The 21,887-nt window shown below is 40.7% G+C and overlaps 2 protein-coding genes across 2 annotated transcripts; both read right to left on the bottom strand.

Annotated features, from left to right (window-relative positions):
• Positions 1 to 9,207: 9,207 nt before the first annotated feature.
• Positions 9,208 to 9,621, bottom strand: LOC139954732 (uncharacterized). The gene has a single exon (XM_071954650.1). The coding sequence runs from the start codon at positions 9,619 to 9,621 to the stop codon at positions 9,208 to 9,210; it is 414 nt and encodes a 137-aa protein (XP_071810751.1).
• A 3,736-nt stretch (positions 9,622 to 13,357) lies between these two features.
• Positions 13,358 to 21,129, bottom strand: LOC139954947 (uncharacterized). Its single transcript, XM_071954970.1, has 4 exons — positions 18,082 to 21,129; positions 16,208 to 16,297; positions 14,132 to 15,267; positions 13,358 to 13,587 (listed from the first exon to the last, which is right to left on the bottom strand). The coding sequence occupies exons 1-3, from the start codon at positions 18,097 to 18,099 to the stop codon at positions 14,653 to 14,655; spliced, it is 723 nt and encodes a 240-aa protein (XP_071811071.1). The 5' UTR covers positions 18,100 to 21,129; the 3' UTR covers positions 13,358 to 13,587; positions 14,132 to 14,652.
• Between the last annotated feature and the right edge of the window lie 758 nt (positions 21,130 to 21,887).

The raw sequence follows: 21,887 nt of genomic DNA, 5'->3' as shown, positions 1-21,887 counted from the left end.
AACTGTACCAACTACCAATGTCTTTTCTCTTTGATTGGCCAGGTTTGGTCAGTGTCTCCGTCTTGTCCTCCTGACATATGAGCCATAACCTCCAGTCAGTTGTGGTGAGGTGCGGTGATGTTGATGGTGAAGTTCGCTCAGGAGCTAGTCTGAACCTCTTGGACATGGTGGAATGTCTTCAGAACAGCAACCAGCACCGTCAGTCTACAGGCATGCATGCATCACGATGAACCTGGAATGACACAAAGTAACATTTCTGTTATCATCACTGCCACTACAGCTACCACTACAAATACTATAACTCTATTTATCTTAAACTTCTCTAAGTTTAGCTTAATTAATGTACAGAAAGGAGTACTAACTGGTACTGCACTACCAATACTATATACAGTGACAGTGACACACACCGGCTGAACATCGGTTGAACATTGTCAATTATGACCTTGGACTATTTTGTTCGGAAGTAGTTCCTCTTTCTAAAAATCAAAAAAAAAATCGATTCGACAAACTATCATTTGCATATATGCAAATTAGCCGGAACCCCCGCGTTGCGGCTGTGCGGCCCCCTCCACGTAACGACCCGCACCGCCAAACGCCGTTTTGCTTGACATTTCCCCGGAACAAGTTAGTTATTCTTCCTCCTTTCATTTCTTATTCCATCCAAAACCACCAAAAACTCATTATTTTATGCCTAAAACTAACTCAGCCTCATTCAGTCAGTAATTTTTGGTTTTCGCACAACCAGTCCCTACACTATATGTACAGTGTATGCACTAACGTTGGTGACTCATGCTGGCCTAATGACAGGGTTCCTAAAATTAGGCCTAAATTTATTTATTTCAATATTTTATTCTTACCAAAGCTTTATGTTTTATTCCAAAGGTGTTTAACATGCAAATTTCATCTGTTTTGGGGGTCTTCTCTGTAATAATCCTCACTGGCCAACTCGACTGCTTGAATGTGAACAACTCATTCAGGGGTATAAAATTTGACTGAAGTTACCGGAACTTTCCAGCACCCTACAGCTTGTTGTTTCAGAGTTGTAAGCAGGAAGTTCTCAGCTGCTACGGAAGCCATTGGGGGCCTGTGTAGGACATTCCTGCTGGCAGCTATGAATTAATTTCTGTGTGTAGGAAATAAGGAGTTTTTGGGCAGATTTTGGCCAGACTAAGTTAGGAATGAGCCTAATGCCATGCATACTGCTTAGAACACATATTTAGCTAAATAAAAACAGCAAACTTGGTGGGGTGGGGGATTGGGGCTTGGTGCTGCATTTTTTGCAACGCGTAGCCAGTGTTCGGCATTTTTGGAATGTAAACAAACATTGGGGGGAAATTTGGACAAATTTTTCATGCACTAACCCCCCCTAAAAAAAACATCAAATGAAAGCTTATTCTATCTTCTTTCAAACAAGCTATCTTCCAGGTCTGGGGGGTGTTCGGTGTAGGATTTGGGATTTTTTGAAAATCGGCGGAAACCGGAACGCAAATCTTGCGCGCTTAACAGGTAAAGGGAGATCGAGAAGTGGCCATGTAATGTAAAGCAGCCATTTTGAAATCCAATATGGCGGCCCATTGGTAAAATACACAATGCTGATTGTTACCATTGGATTCCTTGCCCCAAAAAACATACAGTTAGACACCAAAATGAAGTAAATAGCAGCATTAGACCCACAGATAATCGCAAATATGGCGGACATAAAGAGAGAATTCCCAGTGGCCCAATATCTAAAAATGTTCGCAATATGTTAATGTTCATGTATCACAAAATGCACAATAGGTTTGCTATGCTGCTACACTATAACAGTAAATACAATTGACCCAAATTTAAACAACCGGCGACGAATGGGACATGACCCGACTCGCCCTTTTTCTCCATAATTGTCGATTTATTACAACAAAAAGCTGTTTAAATTGCACCATCATGCAAATTGTGTCTCTTTAAGCCCCTACAGTGTACCTGCCTGATACTTAGAGCAGTTTCTCAGAAGCATAGTAGTCAGCAATGTTACAAACACAGGAATGTGAGTCTGGGACACAATGTTTTAACCAGGCATTTCACATCTCCAAACTGCTTGCACTTGGTTGTTTTGTTTGTTAGAAACAAACCACAAGTCAACTTGGCCAATGCCAAACATAAGAAACTACGTTATGAATGAACATCTTTTTTTTTAAGAAACAAATTCTTCCAAAAAAAACAATTCAAATCCTGCACATGACTGTTTGAGATGAAAAATCAAAGAAGGGCAATCCACAGAGTTGCATATCTTATCTTCAGCAAACACTGATTTCAAATGTACAAATTTATTATTAGGTATGCAATCTGGCAATAACTGTGTTTTGAAGTAAGCATGATTACATCCTGTTGTGAACCCTGTACTGAGCAAAACTAGGCCGAGAGTCCTGTCTCCAGAATCATACTTTTCAACTATAAAATTCTTGTGATATTTTCCTGTTTGTTTTGTTCTTTTTATAGTAACTTCTAACAAAAGAAAAAGATTACCCGTCGTTGTCAATCAGTGAAATTCTCATGTCAGGCCAAGGTAATTATACACAGACTTTGTCGTCTTGTGCGTACTCACGCACACATTTAAAGGTTAAAAGATAGAAACAGAAGAGAAATTTAACTGTGTCTTTCATATTCTCATTTTCAAGGCGTTATCATTGCATCACACGTTACCCCTGTTCTGACCGTGTGGCACGTAGTCATATTTGGAAATTTAAAAGCCTGTCACTTCAGCAAATCTTACACAAATAACTGGACCAGGCCAGGCATAATAGGCACTTTGTAGACTAGTTGCATTAATCATTTGCTCAGGCCTAACATAACACATACATAAATAGTGTTTGAAACTAAATTTACATTCTTATGGTATATACTTTGAAAAATTGAACTTATTGAAGCGAACCGCGGATGGCGGGGGAAATTACCGGATTTAGGGTCCTACGCTTCGAACTCACAAGTTATAAATGAGGTTGCAATAGTTTTCTTGCGTTGAAACAACGGCTGACAATTTATTACAAACTCTAACAATATGAAAAATATACATGTGAACAATAGATGGCTTAATGAACTGAAATGGCTTAATAAACTCTTTAACCTAATTAAAACTATCCTACCTCGGGGAAAACCTATACTCAAAACCACAGAACCTATGCTCAATCTGTGACATATTAATACAACATGAATACAATTAAAGAATAAAATACATGCAATACTGTACGAAATGTATAATGAACATAATGAAATAATCTGCACTTGGAAATACAAAACGTTTCCCAACAGGCGAGGACTTTTAGCACCTTCATAATGGTCAGGGCAACACATGCCACCTGCAACCATTACAGGATTTTCACCTTACTGTTCCTAGACAGCAGGAATTTTCACCTCCTGAACCCACAAAACTCTCAAGAGTCTTGTCACTCTATAGCTGTCCAGAATGGCTAAGAATAAAGGACAATCTCTGAGACAATAACTTTAATAAAGAACAGTAACAATAATGTTCAGAATACAAAATACGAATACGCTCTTTACACCACGAGCAGTACAATACTAAAGTACAGGTACAATAATCAACTTTCAATAATTTTCTGTAAACTAAAACCCAACCGGTACTGTAACACTACAGTATAAAAGTACGCAATAACTCCCACGTGCTTAACGATAAACAATACACTACGAACCCATAGGACCAAGGTCCAAAAACACAACCTAACATGTACTTTGTACAGTAAAGCACAACCTAGCCAAAGGGGCAACACTTAAAAACTACAATTCAATTAAATAACAATAAGGGTTAGTACAGCACTTAAAAACAATATTTATGACCTTATCTCTTACTAAAATGTGTACAGCTCGCTTGAAGAAGAAGACTCTGCGCTCGCGGACATCAAGACTCCATGAACGCTAGCCAGTTCGCTGTATATTGGAAGAACCGCCATCTTGGATACCAGTGGCTTCGAGCCTGAAGCCGATAACCGTCCAAAACCTGAGGCATCCTGCCTCTCAGAGGGGGGACATCTCCTCACATGAATAACTCTGGGCAATTAACGATCCAGAGTAATAAAATTAACAAAATACGAAAGGGATAACGAGGCGAACCCCGGAGCTCTGCAGAGACGCTGCTGGCCATTACAACGGCGCATACAGAACTGGCAAAACACACGTGCAAAAGCTATAAACACAACTAACGCTAAAAACTGGCTATTACGCAACACATATAAATATTCAACGGGTGCACACAACAAAATTTCACTTCACTACATTATAATCTGAACTATTATCACTATAATGCTGAATTCAAGGAGCAAAACCCTCATCATCACTGCCGAGATCAGCTATTATTTCAGCAAGTGCCTCCTTTATAGTGTACCACTACTTGCAGCAACAAGCCATGTCCAATTGTAAAATGCTCCGAAAATATCAGTGCAACTGTATAGCATAGATTTCTGCGGAATTGCATCCTCTACTCTAATATAAACATTTCAGAAATGAAAACAGCATTGGACCGGTGTTACAAACTAATACATTGAACACACCATTCCTCTAAGGCGGATATATCCACCTGGAGCATGAGTGCACAATCTCATTTGGTTGATGTATTCATCTGGAGCAATGTAGTCCTTTTTTCGTATGTATAGTGGTGACTCTACAACACAGGGTCTCCAAAGTGCTTCCTATACATGTCCCTTAGATCAGGCTTTAACTTTCCATAACTGCTAACCTAATTTAAAGGGCATAATCAGTCGACCCCTGAGCCTAACTTATAAAACATCAGAACTTTTAACCTGTCAAATCTCATGTCCCTGAAAAGTACTTTCATGTGTCAAGAATGATATAAAAGAATTATGAATGACATATAGATCCAAGGACTTATCTCCCATAAATTTAACATTTCAGAAACAATTCAATGGTCTTGTTGGAAAGAGCCAGACAAGCTTCCAAATACAGGGGAAATTGGGATGACTGCATTTGACCCTTTTACTAATTATCATGAGTGAAGAACAGTGTAGGTATAAGTCACAATGCCTATTTAAAATCCTGGGACAAGGGCAGCAGGGAGATATTGCTTCAAGTGCTGGATTCAAAGCTTTGTATGTTTGATGTTTCCATTTTTTCTAAATTGTGCTAAATGCTTTGGCCTGTGCCTGCCTAGGCTTAACAGTTCGCTATATAGGCTAGGCCAAAATACAGGCCTAGGCCTACTACTAATTGACGAGGCAATAGCCTACCTAATTTCTTTAGACAGCATCAAACGTCAGCTTCTTCACATGGGTAATTCCAATAGGACACATATGTCTAGCACAATTAAAGTTAACTTCATTGTCCAAAAATATGCACCATCGTTCAAGAAGAAAACAGTAATCGAAGTAGATGTAATTAATTTCACAAGTATGAAGAAAAATCTCAATTGTTTCAAGCATTTGGCTACATTGAACCAAAACGTGACCAACTATTCGCTCAATCTCCATCATGCATGCACGCCAATAAACCCTCTGCCTAAGTTCATATGATTGATTTATTAAGATAATCATTATAAAAACCACAACAGACAATAATGAAAAACGGAAAAAATAAGATATGAATATACATCAAGAATTAGACTAAATAAAATATAAAATAATCAGAATAAGAAATGATTGCAAATAGACATTAGTCTGCACTTCAGTTCTGTATGTAGGCCTACTGTAGTGTAGATATGCCTATTGTAACTGTAGCATAGCGTTAGTGAAGGATAACTTCGGCCTACGCCATCAGCTTGGGAATATCGTTCGGTGGATGCAATAACTGGGCTTGCCTCCTAAATTGACTCTGCCAAAGTAAAATCACTGTTTATTCCGTAAATGACATGCTAAACTAACTCTTTCTCAGTTAACTTATCATTGTAACTGTGGACCTGTATAGAAATAATAAAAACATATTCTGTAGAAATCTACAAGAGACATATAGCAGGATATGCCCGTAATTTACAAGTGGAATGTGACAACTCATTATATTTCTTGCAATTTTAAATTGCCTCGTAATCAAGACTGGACGCTCCTATAAATAAATGGAGTATTCCACACTCTGGCGGGATGCAATAGCCACTTCTGGTATTGGCAGGGGGTTTGATTTCGGCGGTAACGCCGAGATATCATCTCAAAGAACTGCTCGTGAAATGAAAATTGTGTCCGAAATTACACATTTTTTTCCCAGTGTTTGTCCCCTAACGACATAATTTAGTCAAAAATATATATACATATGTATATACATATAAATACATATACACATGTAAATACATGTATAAAGTAAAGTCAAATTTATTGATATTCATCCTAAAATTACAGTATAATAAAATGGACAACAGCATCTCAAAATAGGGTTAAAAAGTTATCTATGTATCATACAATTGTAAGGTAAAAATGATCGCCTAAATCGTTCTGTCCGCATACGTGGGATCGTGTAAAATCTACGTGGTTTCATGTAGAAATCAAATAGAGGGTGATCGGAATCCTCGACTATAGAAAAAGCACACTGTCATATTATACGATCAATAAAATCATCCGTCATGGTAGAATACAACTTCATGGATGTATTCAAGTAGTCTAATTGTCCATTAGAACAGGGTGATAACCACAAACTGGACCACAGTACACAAGGAAAGACAACACAATTGTCTGAAAAAGCCAAAGCTGCTTATCAAAATCTAAGCCAAAGCCGGCGAGCCTACGAATACAATATAATCTGTTTAGCTTTTTATGCCATATTGTTCACGTTGGTATTCCAAGTAAGCGAGCTGCTGGAGGTTAATCCAAGATATTTAAAATCTGATACAACCTCAATCACATTATTGTCAATGTACAATGGGGCATGACTTTGCACTGCACGGAAATCAACAATCATTTCCTTGGTTTTCTTACCATTAATAAGCATGTAATTATCCTTGCAACAATTGACAGTATACTCTTTGGCTGCAAAATAATTTCTTACACACTGGGTTTTTATCGGTGCACATCCCAATTATGGCAGTATCGTCTGCATACTTCAAGATATCAACATTGTCATAATATGAGACTAATGAATGAGTGTAAATTTCAAAAAGTAATGGGGACAAGCAACAACCCTGTGGGACACCACTGTTATTTACGAGAGTATCACTCTTGACACTGTTACAGTGAACAAACTGTGTACGATGAAACAGGAAATTATAAAGTAGTATAATTACATTGTCACTGACATACGCCTTCATAATGTCCAGCAAATGGTATTAAATGCAGAACTGAAGTCCATAAAACAAATCCTTGCATAATTACTAGGGGTGTCCACATGTTCACGTAGAATAGTGTCCTACATGTATATACATATAAACATGTATATACGATATATAGATACGATATATTTATATATATTGTAATAAACGTTAAACCTATTACGAGTCCATTGCTTCTCGGAGTTTGACGCTTGTACAACTACTTGTACAGCGATCGTCAGGCGTACTGATCCGTAATAAAGTATGGGTCGCTATTCCACGAACTACCGTTTGGGTTTGACTCGGCTGGGTGGTTTCCTTTTGTGTCTGTTGCCATGTCTACAGGTAGAGATGAGCTCGCTTCTCTTGCTGAGCGTGTTGCCCTTTGAGGGTGGTTATTTGGAGCTTTTCTTGCATGCAGAGATTTCATAGACCGGACTGCCGCTTGCGTATTGGGCCGACACAATTTCCCAGTGTATTGAATAACTCCTTGAGTTGCTAGATGTGTTTAGAGAGTTCGTTTCTTTCTTATATCAGTCGTGTCGGAATGATTTCGTGTGGTTCTTGTATCTCTTAAATTCTGTGCTCGCGAGACCTATGTATGACGCGTAGTCGGTGCCTGACGTGACGGTGGCTTTGTAAATGACGTCAACCAAGCAGTTGCCGCGTAGTAGGCAACTGTGTACTCGGCAGTTGCATGACTTTTCCTGGGGGGGGGGGGTGGCTGGCTCGATTCTTTCATGACCTTGTTGTGTGACTTGATGATTTGTTGCATGTTTCTGACTGTTGATCTGTTGAAGATTTTGTGTAGCTTGTTGGTCTGTGGGAAGTGCTTGTTGATGAATTTTAGGAAGTCCGCCCCAACGTTCGTCTTTACGTTTTTGCTGTACGGGGGGTTGTACCATGTGATTTTCCTTGAACTGCGCTTCTTGTTCTGTTTGGTGTTTTCGTTTTCCTTGTTTGCTATTTCATAGTGCAGTTGTATCCAGCTGACCGGAGGCCATGATTGTAGGTGGGTGCTGCTTTCCTGACTGTGTCCTGGTTAGATGATAGCCCAGAGACTCTTTCGATGGCTGGCGGTATGCCTATCCTTGATTGACAGTCCTTATTGCAGACATGGATGGTATCTTCCTTTGAGCTAGAGCTAGATTCCTTCCTTCTTTGGCGCCTGAGGTCTTTTTGCTCTCTTCTGTCTTGCTCTGCTATATCTATTCCCTGTTTCACTTCATGTCTCCAGGAGGGACGATCTACTACTATGCCTTCCCAGGTGTTGATGTCCATGTGGGCTGACAGGAGATCCCTTTTGCACGAGTCCTTGAATCTGAGCTGTGGGCGACTGTGGATCTTGTGCCACACTCCAACTGACCATACAGTAGGTCCTTGGAGATGCGTCCTTTGTACATTCGGGAGACGTGTCCAAGCCAGCGTAGCCCGACGTTCACTGAGCATTGCATAGATTGACGTTGACCTAGCCTTGCACAGAATATTGTTGTTGGTGACCTTGTCCTCCCATGTGTGGCCCATGATCTTGCGGAGGCATCTAAGATGGAAAGCATTTAGTCTGTGTTCTTGCCTGGTATATGTTGCTGAAGTCTCGCTGGCATAGAGAAGAGTGCTGAAAACACATGGTTGGTAGACTTTGAGCTTGGTGTGCAGCGTCAGGTTGTTATTCGTCCAGACTCTGGTGTTGAGTTTAGACATCACTGTGGCTGCTTTTCCAATGCGGGCACCCGTTGATCACACCATCCAGGGACAAGTTGCTTGACATCAGAGAGCCCAGATATTTGATGTTGACCACTACTACAAGTGTGGAGTCAAGGATCCTGATTGCTGATTCTGTACCATGACCTCTATTTTCTTTCAGCTGATGGTTAAGCCAAATTCTCTGCATGCCTGGGAGAAGCAGTCCATAAGATGCTGGGGTCCCTCTTCGGTGTGGCTGGTAAAAGCCGCATCATCAGCAAAGAGCAACTCCCTTATCAGGACACAGTGATCTTGGTCTTGGCTCGCAGACGGGCTAGGTTTAATAGTTTGCCATCGCGTCTGGTGTGGATATAGATCCCATCAGTAGAGGTCTGGAAGGCATGTGACAGAAGCAAAGAGAAGAATATTCCGAACAGGGTTGGTGCAAGCACGCAGCCCTGCTTAACTCCACTTTTGGTCTCAAAGGGTTTGGATGTGCTGCCATTGAAGATGACTGTGCTCTTCATGTTTGTATGGAATGATATGATGATGCTGAGGAGTGTCGAAGGAAATCCTATCCTCTGCAGCAGCTTGAAGAGTCCACTGCGGCTAACAAGATCAAAAGCCTTGGTAAGGTCGACGAAAGCTAGGAATAGTGGTTGTTGCTGTCCCCTGCACTTTTCTTGGAGCTGTCTCACAGAGAAAATCATTTCGATAGTGGACCTTCCTCATCTGAAGCCACACTGGGATTCTGGATACAACCTGTAAGCTGGCACCTCAAGTCTAGCTAGGACCACACGTGCGAACACCTTGCCAACAAAATGGTTGCAATTTCTCCCGTCACTCTTGTTCTTGAAGAGGGTCACTATCTTGGCATCATGCATGCTTTGTGGTACCCGTCCTTCTCTCCAGCAGAGGCAGATAAGCTCATGAAAACGGGGTAGAAGTGTAGCTTTTCCTTCTTTGATGACCTCAGGTGGAATGGCATCATTTCCTGGAGCTTTGCCGCTGGATAGTTCATCAATAGCTTTTTCAAGCTCAATCATTGTAGGCTCCTCGTCTAGGTTCTCTAGTACTGTACTGGTAGGACTGGGATGCAGTTGATGGCATCTTCGGAGACCGTGTTATCTGTTGAGTATAACTCAAGGTAATGCTCCACCCATCTGTCCATCTGCTTGTTTGGGTCAGTGATGATCTCACCTGATTTTGTCTTCAGGGGTGCTGACTTCTTTACAGCTGGCCTAGTTGCCTGTCTGATTCCTTCATACATGGCCCCGATGGAGGCCTGTTCGATGGAGGTGCTCAGCTGAGTCCAAATAATCATTAGCACATTTCCTGGCAATCCTCTGACTCTCAGCCCTAGATTTCCTAAGGGCACTCAAGGTCTTGGCACTTGGATCTTGCTTTCATCTTATAAGAGCCTGTCTCTTGGCTGTTGTTGCAGGTTCAGTAACGTTCAAGTAGGTATCATACCAGTCGGTGTTTTGTCTTGTCTTCCTCCCAAAAGCATCAATGGCTGACTGGTGGATGAAGGAGCTAAGCTGACACCATCTTGGTTCTGCAGTTTCATCAGGAAGAGCAGGACCAAAGTTCTTCATGGATGCGTTGAATTTGTGAGTTTTTGCAGTATCCGCAGTACAGGCAGTGTTGATCTTTGGGAGACCTCTTGGTTTGGCATGATGTATCCTTTTCGGCTGCAGTACAATTTAGGTGATGACTAGAGCGTGGTCGGTACCACAGTCAGCGCTATGGTAGCTGCGGGTTGTATGCACATCTCTAATGCGACTTCTTCTAGTGATGATCAGGTCAAGCTGATGCCACTGGTGTGAGCGCGGGTGCATCCAGGACACTTTGTTTTTCTTTGTGCTGAAAGTAGGTGTTTGTAATGCACATGTTCCTGTTGCAACAGAGTTCCAGAATTCCTTTGACCATTTTATTGGTCTTTCCTACTCCATGGTTACCGACGCATGTGGGCCAGGAATCATGTTCAGCACCGACTCTTGCATTGAAGTGACCTAGCAGGTAGAGGTCTTCCGATTCTGGGAGTTGACCAATGAGCTCATCGAGTTCACTGTAGAATTTGTTTTTCACATCAGGACTGGTAGCGAGAGTTGGAGCATATGCAGCCACCGGGTTAACTATGCCCTTACTGGTGTTCATGGAGAGAGATAGCAAGCGCTGTTCCACCAACGAGAGGTTCTGTCATAGGCAGATCCAACTCCATGTTCACGTCTCTCTTCCTTGGCTTTCCCTTTCCAGAAGAATGTGTAATCCTTCTCTTGTACTGACCCATCATCTGCAAGTCTTGTCTCTTGTAGCTCCGCATCAATGGCGGCTGTTTTGCGGATGTCGATGATGTTCTGGAGATCTTCTGAAGTGCCTGGCGTCATAGTTGTAACATTCCGGCTTGCCAGACGAAGTGCTGGAAGTTTCTTCAAATTTCTTCTTGTGTTGCTGGGAACGTAGATATTTCGGTCCACAGTTCAGTGTTTAGCACCCTAAGCCCCTTGCACCCAAAGAAGAATGTAGCCCGTGTCGGATCAGCACCTTACTGGCTGGGGCTGTCCAGTTTTGGCGGGCGGTAGCTGATCAGTGAAGTTGACTCCTCCCACCGACGAAGACAACCCGTGGCGTCCATCTCTACGACAATTGAGAATTGATAACCCGCAACTGCTGTCTTCCGTGTTGTGCCCTTGTGTTGCTAGCTCAAGGATGAAGTGTCCTCTCCAAAGCCTGGACAGTTCATATGGGGATCCTGAGTTGCCCAAGGTAGATCTTATACTTGAAGTTCCCCCTCTCGACCTCACCAATGTACTCCAGAGGAGAGCAGAGCAATACATCTGGCATTGGGCTGGTTGCCGGAAAGATTGCCTATGACAGTTCAGACCGTCTACGGGGCTCCACTCCAAATTTTCTGTCAGCGTTTAATCCCTTAGTCTAGCGCTACCCTTAAGCACTCACAAGGCAGTGAGTATGACAATACTGTACATAATGAACAGCTTTTGCTAGATGACCGTTGGCTCCCAAGTTTCAGCTCGTTCGCCCTTGTGAAAATGGATCTTCTTTTTAATTCCATGAGGGTGTCCAGCCACCCTCCTCACTAGATTCCTCCAGGAAAAAGGTGGGGTTGTCAGTTTAGTCGCTGACAGTTCGACCCTGATACAGGTGCTACTGGTTTGACAAGTTACCAGTAGCAGGTAAGACCTGACCTACATACACATATACCGTATATATAGCGTATATGTATATGTATGTGTGTATATGTATATATGTGTATATGTATATATGCCGTATATACCGTATATGCCGTATATACATATAGATGCCGTATATATACGGAATATATTTATAAATATACAATATATATATACATATATATATACACCGTACATATCCAGCAAACACATAACGTTTCTGAAATGCTATATAAATGTTTTATTAAAACATGGAAATAACATTTTATTAAAATCGTTATTTGTAAACATGGAAATGTTTAATGTTGTTTTATTAACATTATATCTACAACATAATTGAATAACATAAATGATTTTTAAAAACATTATGACTGTACATTTGTTTTGAAAATGTCGCAGAAAAACTTGGTAATATTTTATGTTATTATAACGTTATTTCCTAACATTAAAACGTTTTAATGTTTTAATAACATTTTCAACAACAAATTTATATAAAATGATTATGACGTTTTAAAAACTTTATCACATGACATTGAAATAAACAGTAGAAATATGTTATGGGAAAACATTATTGTGTAACACTTTATAAACACTATCGTAACGTTTTTTCCAAACATGCAATGTTGTATAAATGTTTTTGTAACACAGTAATTGAAACATTAGATAACGTTTTAAAAATTCTTTATTCATGTTATAGTCAAACAGTATCTTAATAACATTTTCATAGTAAACGTGGTTGCAAATACTTTCAATTCACTGCATTTGCTAAATTTTCTTTACTTGTATGAAAAGTCAGAGAAAGGATCAGCACCAACAAATTACATATACCACATATTTAGGTCAAATGTTGTTTCTATTTAAGGTGTTTTCAAACATTAAAATATCCTTCAAGTATGAAATATAAAAAAGAAACAATAACAAAACCTGTGAATAGGTATCTAAATAATAAAATAAGTTTCACAAAAGTGTTTCAATTTCTCTGAGTTCGAATTTTTTACATACAATCAGAAATTCCATGTTGAAGATGAGAAGCAATATTTTTGAGACCAAAAATATATAACTATAATTGGAAGCAGAACTTAAAAAAATTAAACAAAAAGTAAACTTAAAGATATAAACACAAGAAACTTAATATTTCAGAGATAATAAGCCCCACAAATGCCCTATTTTTGACGTTGTAATAATCGATTTTCCTCCTTGCTGTTTGTAATATGTTACAAAGAATTCATGAAAAGCACAGCACAAACCTTTTAAATGTGGATTTTGAAAAATTTCTAGTCGACCCCTCATAGAAACCCTCATACCAGATATGGAAATTTAAAGTCTCTTCATCATCATCCTCTCCTTGTGATGCATCTTCCTTTCTTTTTGCTTGGGTAGATTCCTTGCTCAGTCTCAATTTAAAGTGTTCCATGATCATCGCATCTTTCTCCAGAGCAACCACATTTCTTTCTTCTCTGAGAGCCGCGATACATCCAGTCCCTGCAAAAGAAAAATGTAGTACAATTTTAATCTTAACTTCTATGATATATTTTACTAACAGTGTTAGTTGTCATCACTACCCATCTTTTAATTTGAAATCATTAAAGGGATATTCCGGAGGGAAGCAATGTTGCACTTCCAGGAAAGTTACAAATATTCCACATCGTTAGGTGAAATCGGCATTTCAGTATATTCTTCTTAACTCTAGATATGTCTGTTTGAATGTGACTTCTTTTTGCCAGCAAAACCCTGCAACACTCCCGGAGAGAGGGATCACAGTAGGTGGTCTGTGATGCAGTGATGGCAAATGTCCTTCAAATATTTTACTTTCCTGTTATAATCTTGTTGTCTATTCCACCTTGATACGTGACACTATTGGAATGTTACCTTAGGTGTCAATTTACTCTGAATTCGAAGCTTCATCAAAATGCAGTTTATCGGAAATCTATTGCTTTGCAATAACTATCCATCTCATAGCATATTTTCATCTGATTACATAACTGCTCTTTTACAAGTAATTTGTCCAGTTACATCTGGCAGTTACCTGTGCCACTACAAGCATCAATCACCCAATCCTTGGGGCAAGTGAAGGCAAGTATCAACTCATGAATACAGTTGTATTGGTTTCTGACGGTCATCCACCACCGCACCATCGACACAGAAATGTGGATCTGCATCTTTGTGTATACTGTAGACATGTAAGGACATATTTCCACACAGTGTTTCTTTGGGATCACAATGGTAGGATGGTGCCTGATACGAGATACAACTAATGTTCAGGAAATGGATAATCTACATTATTTAACACTTGCACTAAAATTTCTCAATTGCAGACCTCAAAAGATCAGAGACAACATAGGTCAAATTTGGCCATGAAGTTACCAAGAGTGGTTCTGAGCTTTTTGTTTCATTCACCTCTGGAGAGCTTCGTGAGCACAATGATTAATAATTAAAAATGGAATAGTCTGATTTATATACACACAACCCATTTGCAGTTTCTGTCAGGCAATTTTCCAATATGAGCTTAACATTTCCACACTCAAGGTACATTTGAAAATAACTGCACTAATTCTTTACCTCAGGCATGTCAAGAATGATGAGCGATGATCCACTGAATACTGGAATGTCCTCCAGCATCTGTGCCTCAAACAGTGCCACATCACAATTGAGGAGAGTACCAATGGCACCGTCAGCACCTTGGAAGCCATCAAATTTCATGTCCTCTTCTCTCTGTAGTTGCCGGCAGAATGTTTTTAGTTCCCCTAGAGTGGAACGCAGATTACACTTGCAAAAGTGTTTCAAGACTTCCCTCGTAGTTTCCCCGAGGAAAACGAGTCTGAGCATCATATCCCAGCTAGTGGCACCAACCAGGTCAACAAAAAAACGTTGAACTCTCAACAACTTGTGCAGCAGTTTCACCTCCTGCATCTCCGAAACTGACATAACGTTGTCCCTCACTTCAAACAGCACCCGCTGAATGGCACTCGGTCGCAGTTCTGGTAGGCCAACAAACGTATATGGCCTTAGGTCAGGCCCATTGGCAATGTCCACAGGAGAAAGTTTTTGCCCCTTCAATTTCCCATTGCTATGCAGCGTCAACATTTGATGGAGCATCTGATAAGAGTCATGGTCTAGTGTAGCAAGCTTGACCAAAAGTTTCACAACTCCTTTCTTCCCTTCCTGTTGGGATACAGATTAAAACCAAAATTTTGTTTCAATAAATATTACAAATAATGAATTGATGTGAAGACGTTGCCACTATCTGTTTCAGTTTGAGTTTAAGCTAATGTGCGAATATTCCATGTGACAATAGCAGCTATTGTTTTTAAGCGTTTAGTTTGGAATTTTGTTAAATTTATCAAGTTTAAGTGTCATTAGAGTATATTCATTAGATCAGAAAACCTCGATGGTGGCTCAACATCTCATCTTGGAATATTGATTAACACATGCATGCCTAAAAAATATCAGGTTAAGGTTCAAACCAACATTCACTTCCTCAGTGATCATATTCAAACTTACTTCTAACCTAAAGGGAGCATTGACCTCTATGAAAAACAGTAGGGATCAACTATTCACCAAGAGGTAAATATGCTTAAGTTATATTTAAGCAACTTCAAAGTTTTCAGACTTTGATCTCTGCTGACTTCATAAAAACAATAGGGATCATCTACTCACTAAGGGCTACCCACATACTAAGTTTAAAGTTAAACAGACATTTACTTCCTGAGATATCGTGTTTACAAGGTTTTCCGACTTTGACCTCTGTTGACCTAAAATAACCTTTAACCTCCATGAAAAACAATAAGGGTCATCTACACACTAAGGGCTATACACATTCTAAGTTTCAAGTTCAACCAACTTTCACTTTTTGAGATATTGTGTTTACAAGGTTTTCAGACTTTCACCATTGTTGACCTCAAATGACATTTGACCTCATGAAAAAAAATAGGGATCATGTGCTAACTAAGGGTTACCCATATACCAAGTTTAAAGTTCAACCAACTTTTACTTCTTGAGATATCATGTTTACAAGCCAAGGCGTCACACGCACACAAACACGCTATCACCATCGCATAGATTCCTTCGGGAAGGAATATAAAACATTAAGATCAATACTCACTGGACCAAGTACTGCAGAAACAATCGACAGCCATTTGTCCTCGTCATCTCCAATACCAGAAGTCTCAAAGATATTCCTGCACAGCTGGATCTGACAAGTAAGAAGAGAATAATTTTTCTCACTGTGTTTTTATATAAACATGCATACATTTGGGATCATCATTTTTTCATCAGTCTTACATGACATGTGCAGACGTATCATAATTGATATATCGCCATTTACAGCCGTTGAAATTGAGCAGTGGGAATTATCACACTCAAACAATGTTGTGTTGCGATTTCTCGACTAAAATCAGCAATAGATCGACAAAAAAAAAATCATTGTAGTTGCATCAATTTGTAATTGATGTTTCTTTTGGCATGATTTAAATAACTGTTTTTAACAAGTTTGACGAACATCAGCTCGTATGTGCAGTTACAACTTTTGGAAGGAATATGTAGCCTATGACACAGTAATATTCATGATGCCCTTAGTAAGATATATCATATGCCCCGTTATTGATTTTTAGTTAAAGAATGTTAAACAATACTCAATATGCTTTCTTGAGTGAGCAAACATATAATCCTGCCATGAAACACCAGTCCGTCATGTAGATCCTCATCTAAGTAACATGTTTAGAGGTTCATTGCAACCAGCCCTCGACAATTTGTTTTCAAACTACTCGCCAACTGGCGACCGAGACAAAACGTTAAACTTACTCGCCATGTTTTATCGCTAATTGTTTGTGTGATATAAGCATATAGGTAGTACGGCCTAACTTACGCTATCGCCATATAGTGTTAGTTGTTTACGGCAAAACCTATATGCATCCTGCATATCGCTGACGCTCGAGTGCACACATCCACAGAACCTTCGTGAAAGTAATGAGCATCGAGTTCCCAATTGAGAAACGCTGCTATTGTTTGTAACAGAAGCTGTACTTTGCTTTTCCTGGTATGTGGTTTTTCACGTAACAATAGTTCTCTGACCACAGTGCACAGAGCTTTATTTGAGAAGTTGAAATCATGTGTAAGACTAACTTACAGTGTTTTATTTGTTTTGCTTCTGTTGGCCTTTGGGCCCGTGTCCTTTTCGCGACACGTTGAACGCTGCGTTAGTGAGAGATTGATGGGTTTTCAGTTGTTGTTTGATTGTTTGATTGTTTTCGCTTTTGTTGAACTTTGGTATGTGTCCGTTTTTCTTAGCACGTAAAAAGCACTTACAGGAAAGCCTCAAAGTTTCGGCAACCGACTTGATCATCAACAACGAACTTCTTTTATCAAAGAACGTTTATTGTTCTCCCCCCTTAATGTCTTAATCCCCCTTCCCTTACGCAAATGTTCTGATCTATATTGATGCTTTGATAATAGATACTCAACAATCAATGAGCCTCTGCAAAGTTCGCTCCGCTTACGGAAAACTCCCATGTATATATATAACACGTCGAAAGATCGAGTTTTACTACACACTTAATTCCCATTGACATTGGTCACGGAACAACTTCTACTTTCAACTTGCTCAAGTTCACCAAGCGGGTCGAAGATGGCAGCAAAAATTAAACTTTTCCGTCGACAGTTTTAACTGCGTCACAATTCAGAAACAGATGGCCAGGCTTGATTTTCCCATTGACTTAGTGTGTTGTTTTCGGTAGAAATTTACGTGCAAGCTTACTTGCGATACAAGTTGAGCGAACATACATGGGTTTAAGTAGACTTTTGCAGTATCTTGTGTTGTAGGCCTTTGTTGATTGGCTCCACCGTTAATAGTACGCCTATCGTATAAAGCGAGCGTAATGCATTTTTGGCTCGCCTGTCGCAAACATGATCCTCCCATCAAAAACCAGCCCATCAAGTAAATTTCTCATGTAAGTACCATGTTTAACTGACTGAGGTTACCTTTTCCCGCAAGGACATGCTGTGGCAAAATTACCCATCTTTGTGGTGGCGATTTGCCAAAGCTTGGCTTACTCAGAAAGTGTTCTTGAAAATGGTGCAAATCCTGCTCTGGTAGACCTCCTGGGCTGGATAGAGGGTGGGACAGGCGCTCTGAAGCAAAGGAGATTGTGGCATCCCCCGATGACCTACTAATGATATCCATTAGCCTGATATTACCAACTGAATTACCAACTGCAAGCCTGGTATTCAACAATGCAGCAATTGAAAGGTCAAGAAATTAGAATGCTGTTTAATTAACAACAAATCATAAAAAATAATCTTCTTGGGATAACAGCAGCTTTGGATCAGTGGGCTGTGATCAGCAAAAACGGTAGCTCTATTTCTGTAATACTTCAAACTTGCACTGTTCTCCTTAAACTGAGTTGTATCATCCAGGGTGTCAACGATCACACATAATGGCTGATAGAAGGGTCCAGGAAACTCTGTCATCTTGTCCATCAGCTTCTGGACAAAAGATTCCCTGATATCCCGGAGCTGTACCCCTAACCTCAAGTGTGCTGTACGAATTCTTGTAGAACCTTTTATAAAACAAACAAACAATTATAGTCAGAAGGTAAAACTCAAATGTTTCACACATACTGCCACTGGCGACTACCAAAAGTACAAAGGGTTGAGTACCTGATATGGAACATTGGATCGGCATAAACCCTTGGGTAGAAATAACCTGTGTTCATGCAGTGAAAAAAAGTTGACAAAAATGTATGCCAAGTATGGTTATGATAAAGTGACATGATCTCTTGTTGTAGATCAGCTACTGTAGACCTCTCAATGTAGATCTTTAATAACCCCAAATGAAATTTGACCTGAACAGAAACCCATGGGATTCTTGGTCTTGTTATGTAAAATCACATGCCATATTTATGAGGTTTGCTGCAGATACTAATCTTGAGATATTGTCTGTACTAATTTACCATGCAAATATCACTTCTCCCAAGGCTGAAGATCTAGAGATACACTGTAGCATCTCAGAGAAAGACACCATTTGAGCTCTATAACCCATTGTGACAGTTGACCCTTACAAAAAACAATGGGGTTCTTGCACTCATTATAGGGAAAGTCACGTGCAAAATTATGAGTGATGCTGTAGATTACCATTCTTGAGGTATTGTGTTTATAGGATTTTCAAGATTCTCCTGACAAGTAATGACCTTTCACCCACTCCAAAATGTGTAAAAAGTTTAAACATTATTACTTTAATGATCTTCCATGCATCACCCCCTTGAAACATAACAATAACCCCACAACAACACACACCCCAACTTAGAGCACCAATGGTGCAGAAGCTCATACCTTTTCGAGCTGAAAAATGTAGGGCCCACAAAACCAATTTTGGGCCCGTGAGGGATAACCCCCCCCCCCCCCCTCTGTTAGCAGAATCCTGGCCACACCACTGGCTATAATTCCTATTTTCCCCTTTAAATCCTATTTTACCCACTCTCTCAAACAATACCACTGGCCTACCCTATTAAACTTTCTCCCCTCTACCTTAGCAGACATAACAAGCACTCCCTGCAAGACATAACTTCACAAGCTGCCTACATACCTCAGGCTCAAAGACTTCTAAGAATCGGCAAGTGCTGATTGGCTATAGGGCTCTCATGCTTACAGTTCAACAATTAATAACAACTCCCAGTCCTGCTTTAATTCCACTAACAGCCTCTGCAGAGCTTAACCACAAATGTAAACAAACACTGCAGGGATTGGGAGACAAATTAAAGGAGCTTTGGCAAAAAGTGAAGGCTCAGATTTTTTTAAACAATGGGGATTAATTGTAATTAATTAACTTTTGACCAAAAATTTTTAGGCATCACCTTATTCATACACAATCCAACAATCATCAGTTCAACTTTGAATATGATCCATCAAAATGTTGAGGAGATTGAGATATTTGAAAATATTACAAAGAATGACCCCCGATGACCCCCTAAATGACCTTTCACCTCAATTTTCCGAACACCCCTCGTAACTCTCATCCCGAGGAACATTGTGACCACGTTTCATTATAATTGGCCATACACTGTACGAACAGGGGCAATTTGAAAATATAGGGCCGCGGCCCGGGCCACAAAAGACCCCTAGTTGATCTTTGATCTCAAATTCATGAACACCCTGAAGGTAAAACTACCATAGCACTATCGTGACAAACCCTCAACATTGTACCATGGAATCTGTAGGAGAAGAAGCATTTTGCGTATTTCCACAAATGGCCCATTACGGCCCACAGGTGACCTTTGGCCCCAAATTTTGGACCATCTCTGATGGCCCTATACCCAATGGTCCTTGTGTCCAAGTTCCATGAAATTCCATCAAACACTGTGCGAGTGGGAGCGGTTTTACCAATTGTTGACGGATAGAGTGATAGACGCCGCACTGTAACAATAGCGCTTTTTACGTGACCCGTCATACCGGATACAAAACGTCACGGCCAAACGGCACTACCAAACCATCCCATTCTTACAAACGAACCTCAGGTCAAGCGAGCCAAAAAAAGTACATACGCTCACCGACCTGCAGAGACAAAACGCCCAACCCCCCCACTGAAATATTAAAAAACTACAAAAGGACGACCAGCACGCAGCGAAACAAAACACCCTTCCCCAGCACACCACCGTCCAAAAAAGGCAGCCCTAGATAAACGGCGAAAATCGCCTTCGACCTGAAGGCGAATGTCAGACTTCACCGCCTCCAGGACTGCCTGCCAACTGGCAAATTTGCCCCTAAAAACAACATCACATCTATTCCTCCAAATAAGTTTTTTTTACAACAGAACAAACATAAATAATACGCTGCAACACAGCAACGGAACAAACTGGAGGATCTAATCCATACAAAACAAAACCCTGTCCTACCGACCAGGAACGGTCTCCCGTTAAACGGTCGGTCCAGGACTGAAACCACTCCCACAAGTTCAAAACAAAGGGGCAATGCCAAAAAACATGGGCAGTACTCTCTAAGCTGTCACAGCCGGTCCTCGGGCACAGTCCATCACCCAATCGCCAGTGATACCTTTTCAGATTGATCACCAAGGCACCGTGTGCAATTCTCCATGCAAGGTCACGGAGCCTGCAACCATTCAGCCTTGAATGCACCGAACGCCATACTTCGACAGGATGACGTCCCTGTACAAAAATTGCATTCAAGGCCGTATCCCGCAACTAACTGTGAACGAGGGCCGGCTGTGACAGGTCAACAGGGGGCAACTCAATCAGAGCGGAGCAAATGACACGCACCACCCTGTTTGGAGTACTACTATGCGGTGCTCTGTTGCTAAACAGCGCCGGGACCCATCGACGCAGGTGCAAACCGCCCCAAAAACGTACAAAATATGAACAAGGCAACCCTGGGTCAGTTACCGCTACAAACAACTGCTTAAATAACAAAAAGGTCAATTTACTTCCCAGATGAACCACCCCCGGTCCCCCCTTCTCCAGTTTTTGGTACAATACCGCCCTCTTGACAAGCTCTGTACCACCGGACCATATGAATGAAAAAATCGCCCTCTCCAACCGTACCAGGACGCGACGCGGAATAGGATACACCGCGCCAGGGTACCACAAGATGGGCGAAACGAAACGATTAATAACAGTGACTTTCCCCAAGATCGAAAGCCAGCGGGTGCCAAAGGTTTCGAGTCTGCTCTCAAATACCTCAGCCCTCTCGTTCCAGGTGACATCACAAGGTGCATCGTAGCCGAACCATATACCATTAACTTTGATATTCTGATCCGACCACGACGCACCGAATGG

The sequence above is a fragment of the Apostichopus japonicus genome, chromosome 17 (genome assembly GCF_037975245.1).
Source record: "Apostichopus japonicus isolate 1M-3 chromosome 17, ASM3797524v1, whole genome shotgun sequence".
Classification (NCBI taxonomy): domain Eukaryota; kingdom Metazoa; phylum Echinodermata; class Holothuroidea; order Aspidochirotida; family Stichopodidae; genus Apostichopus; species Apostichopus japonicus.
The sequence above is the reverse complement of the archived record's forward strand: the minus strand, read 5'-3'. Positions and strand labels throughout refer to the sequence as shown.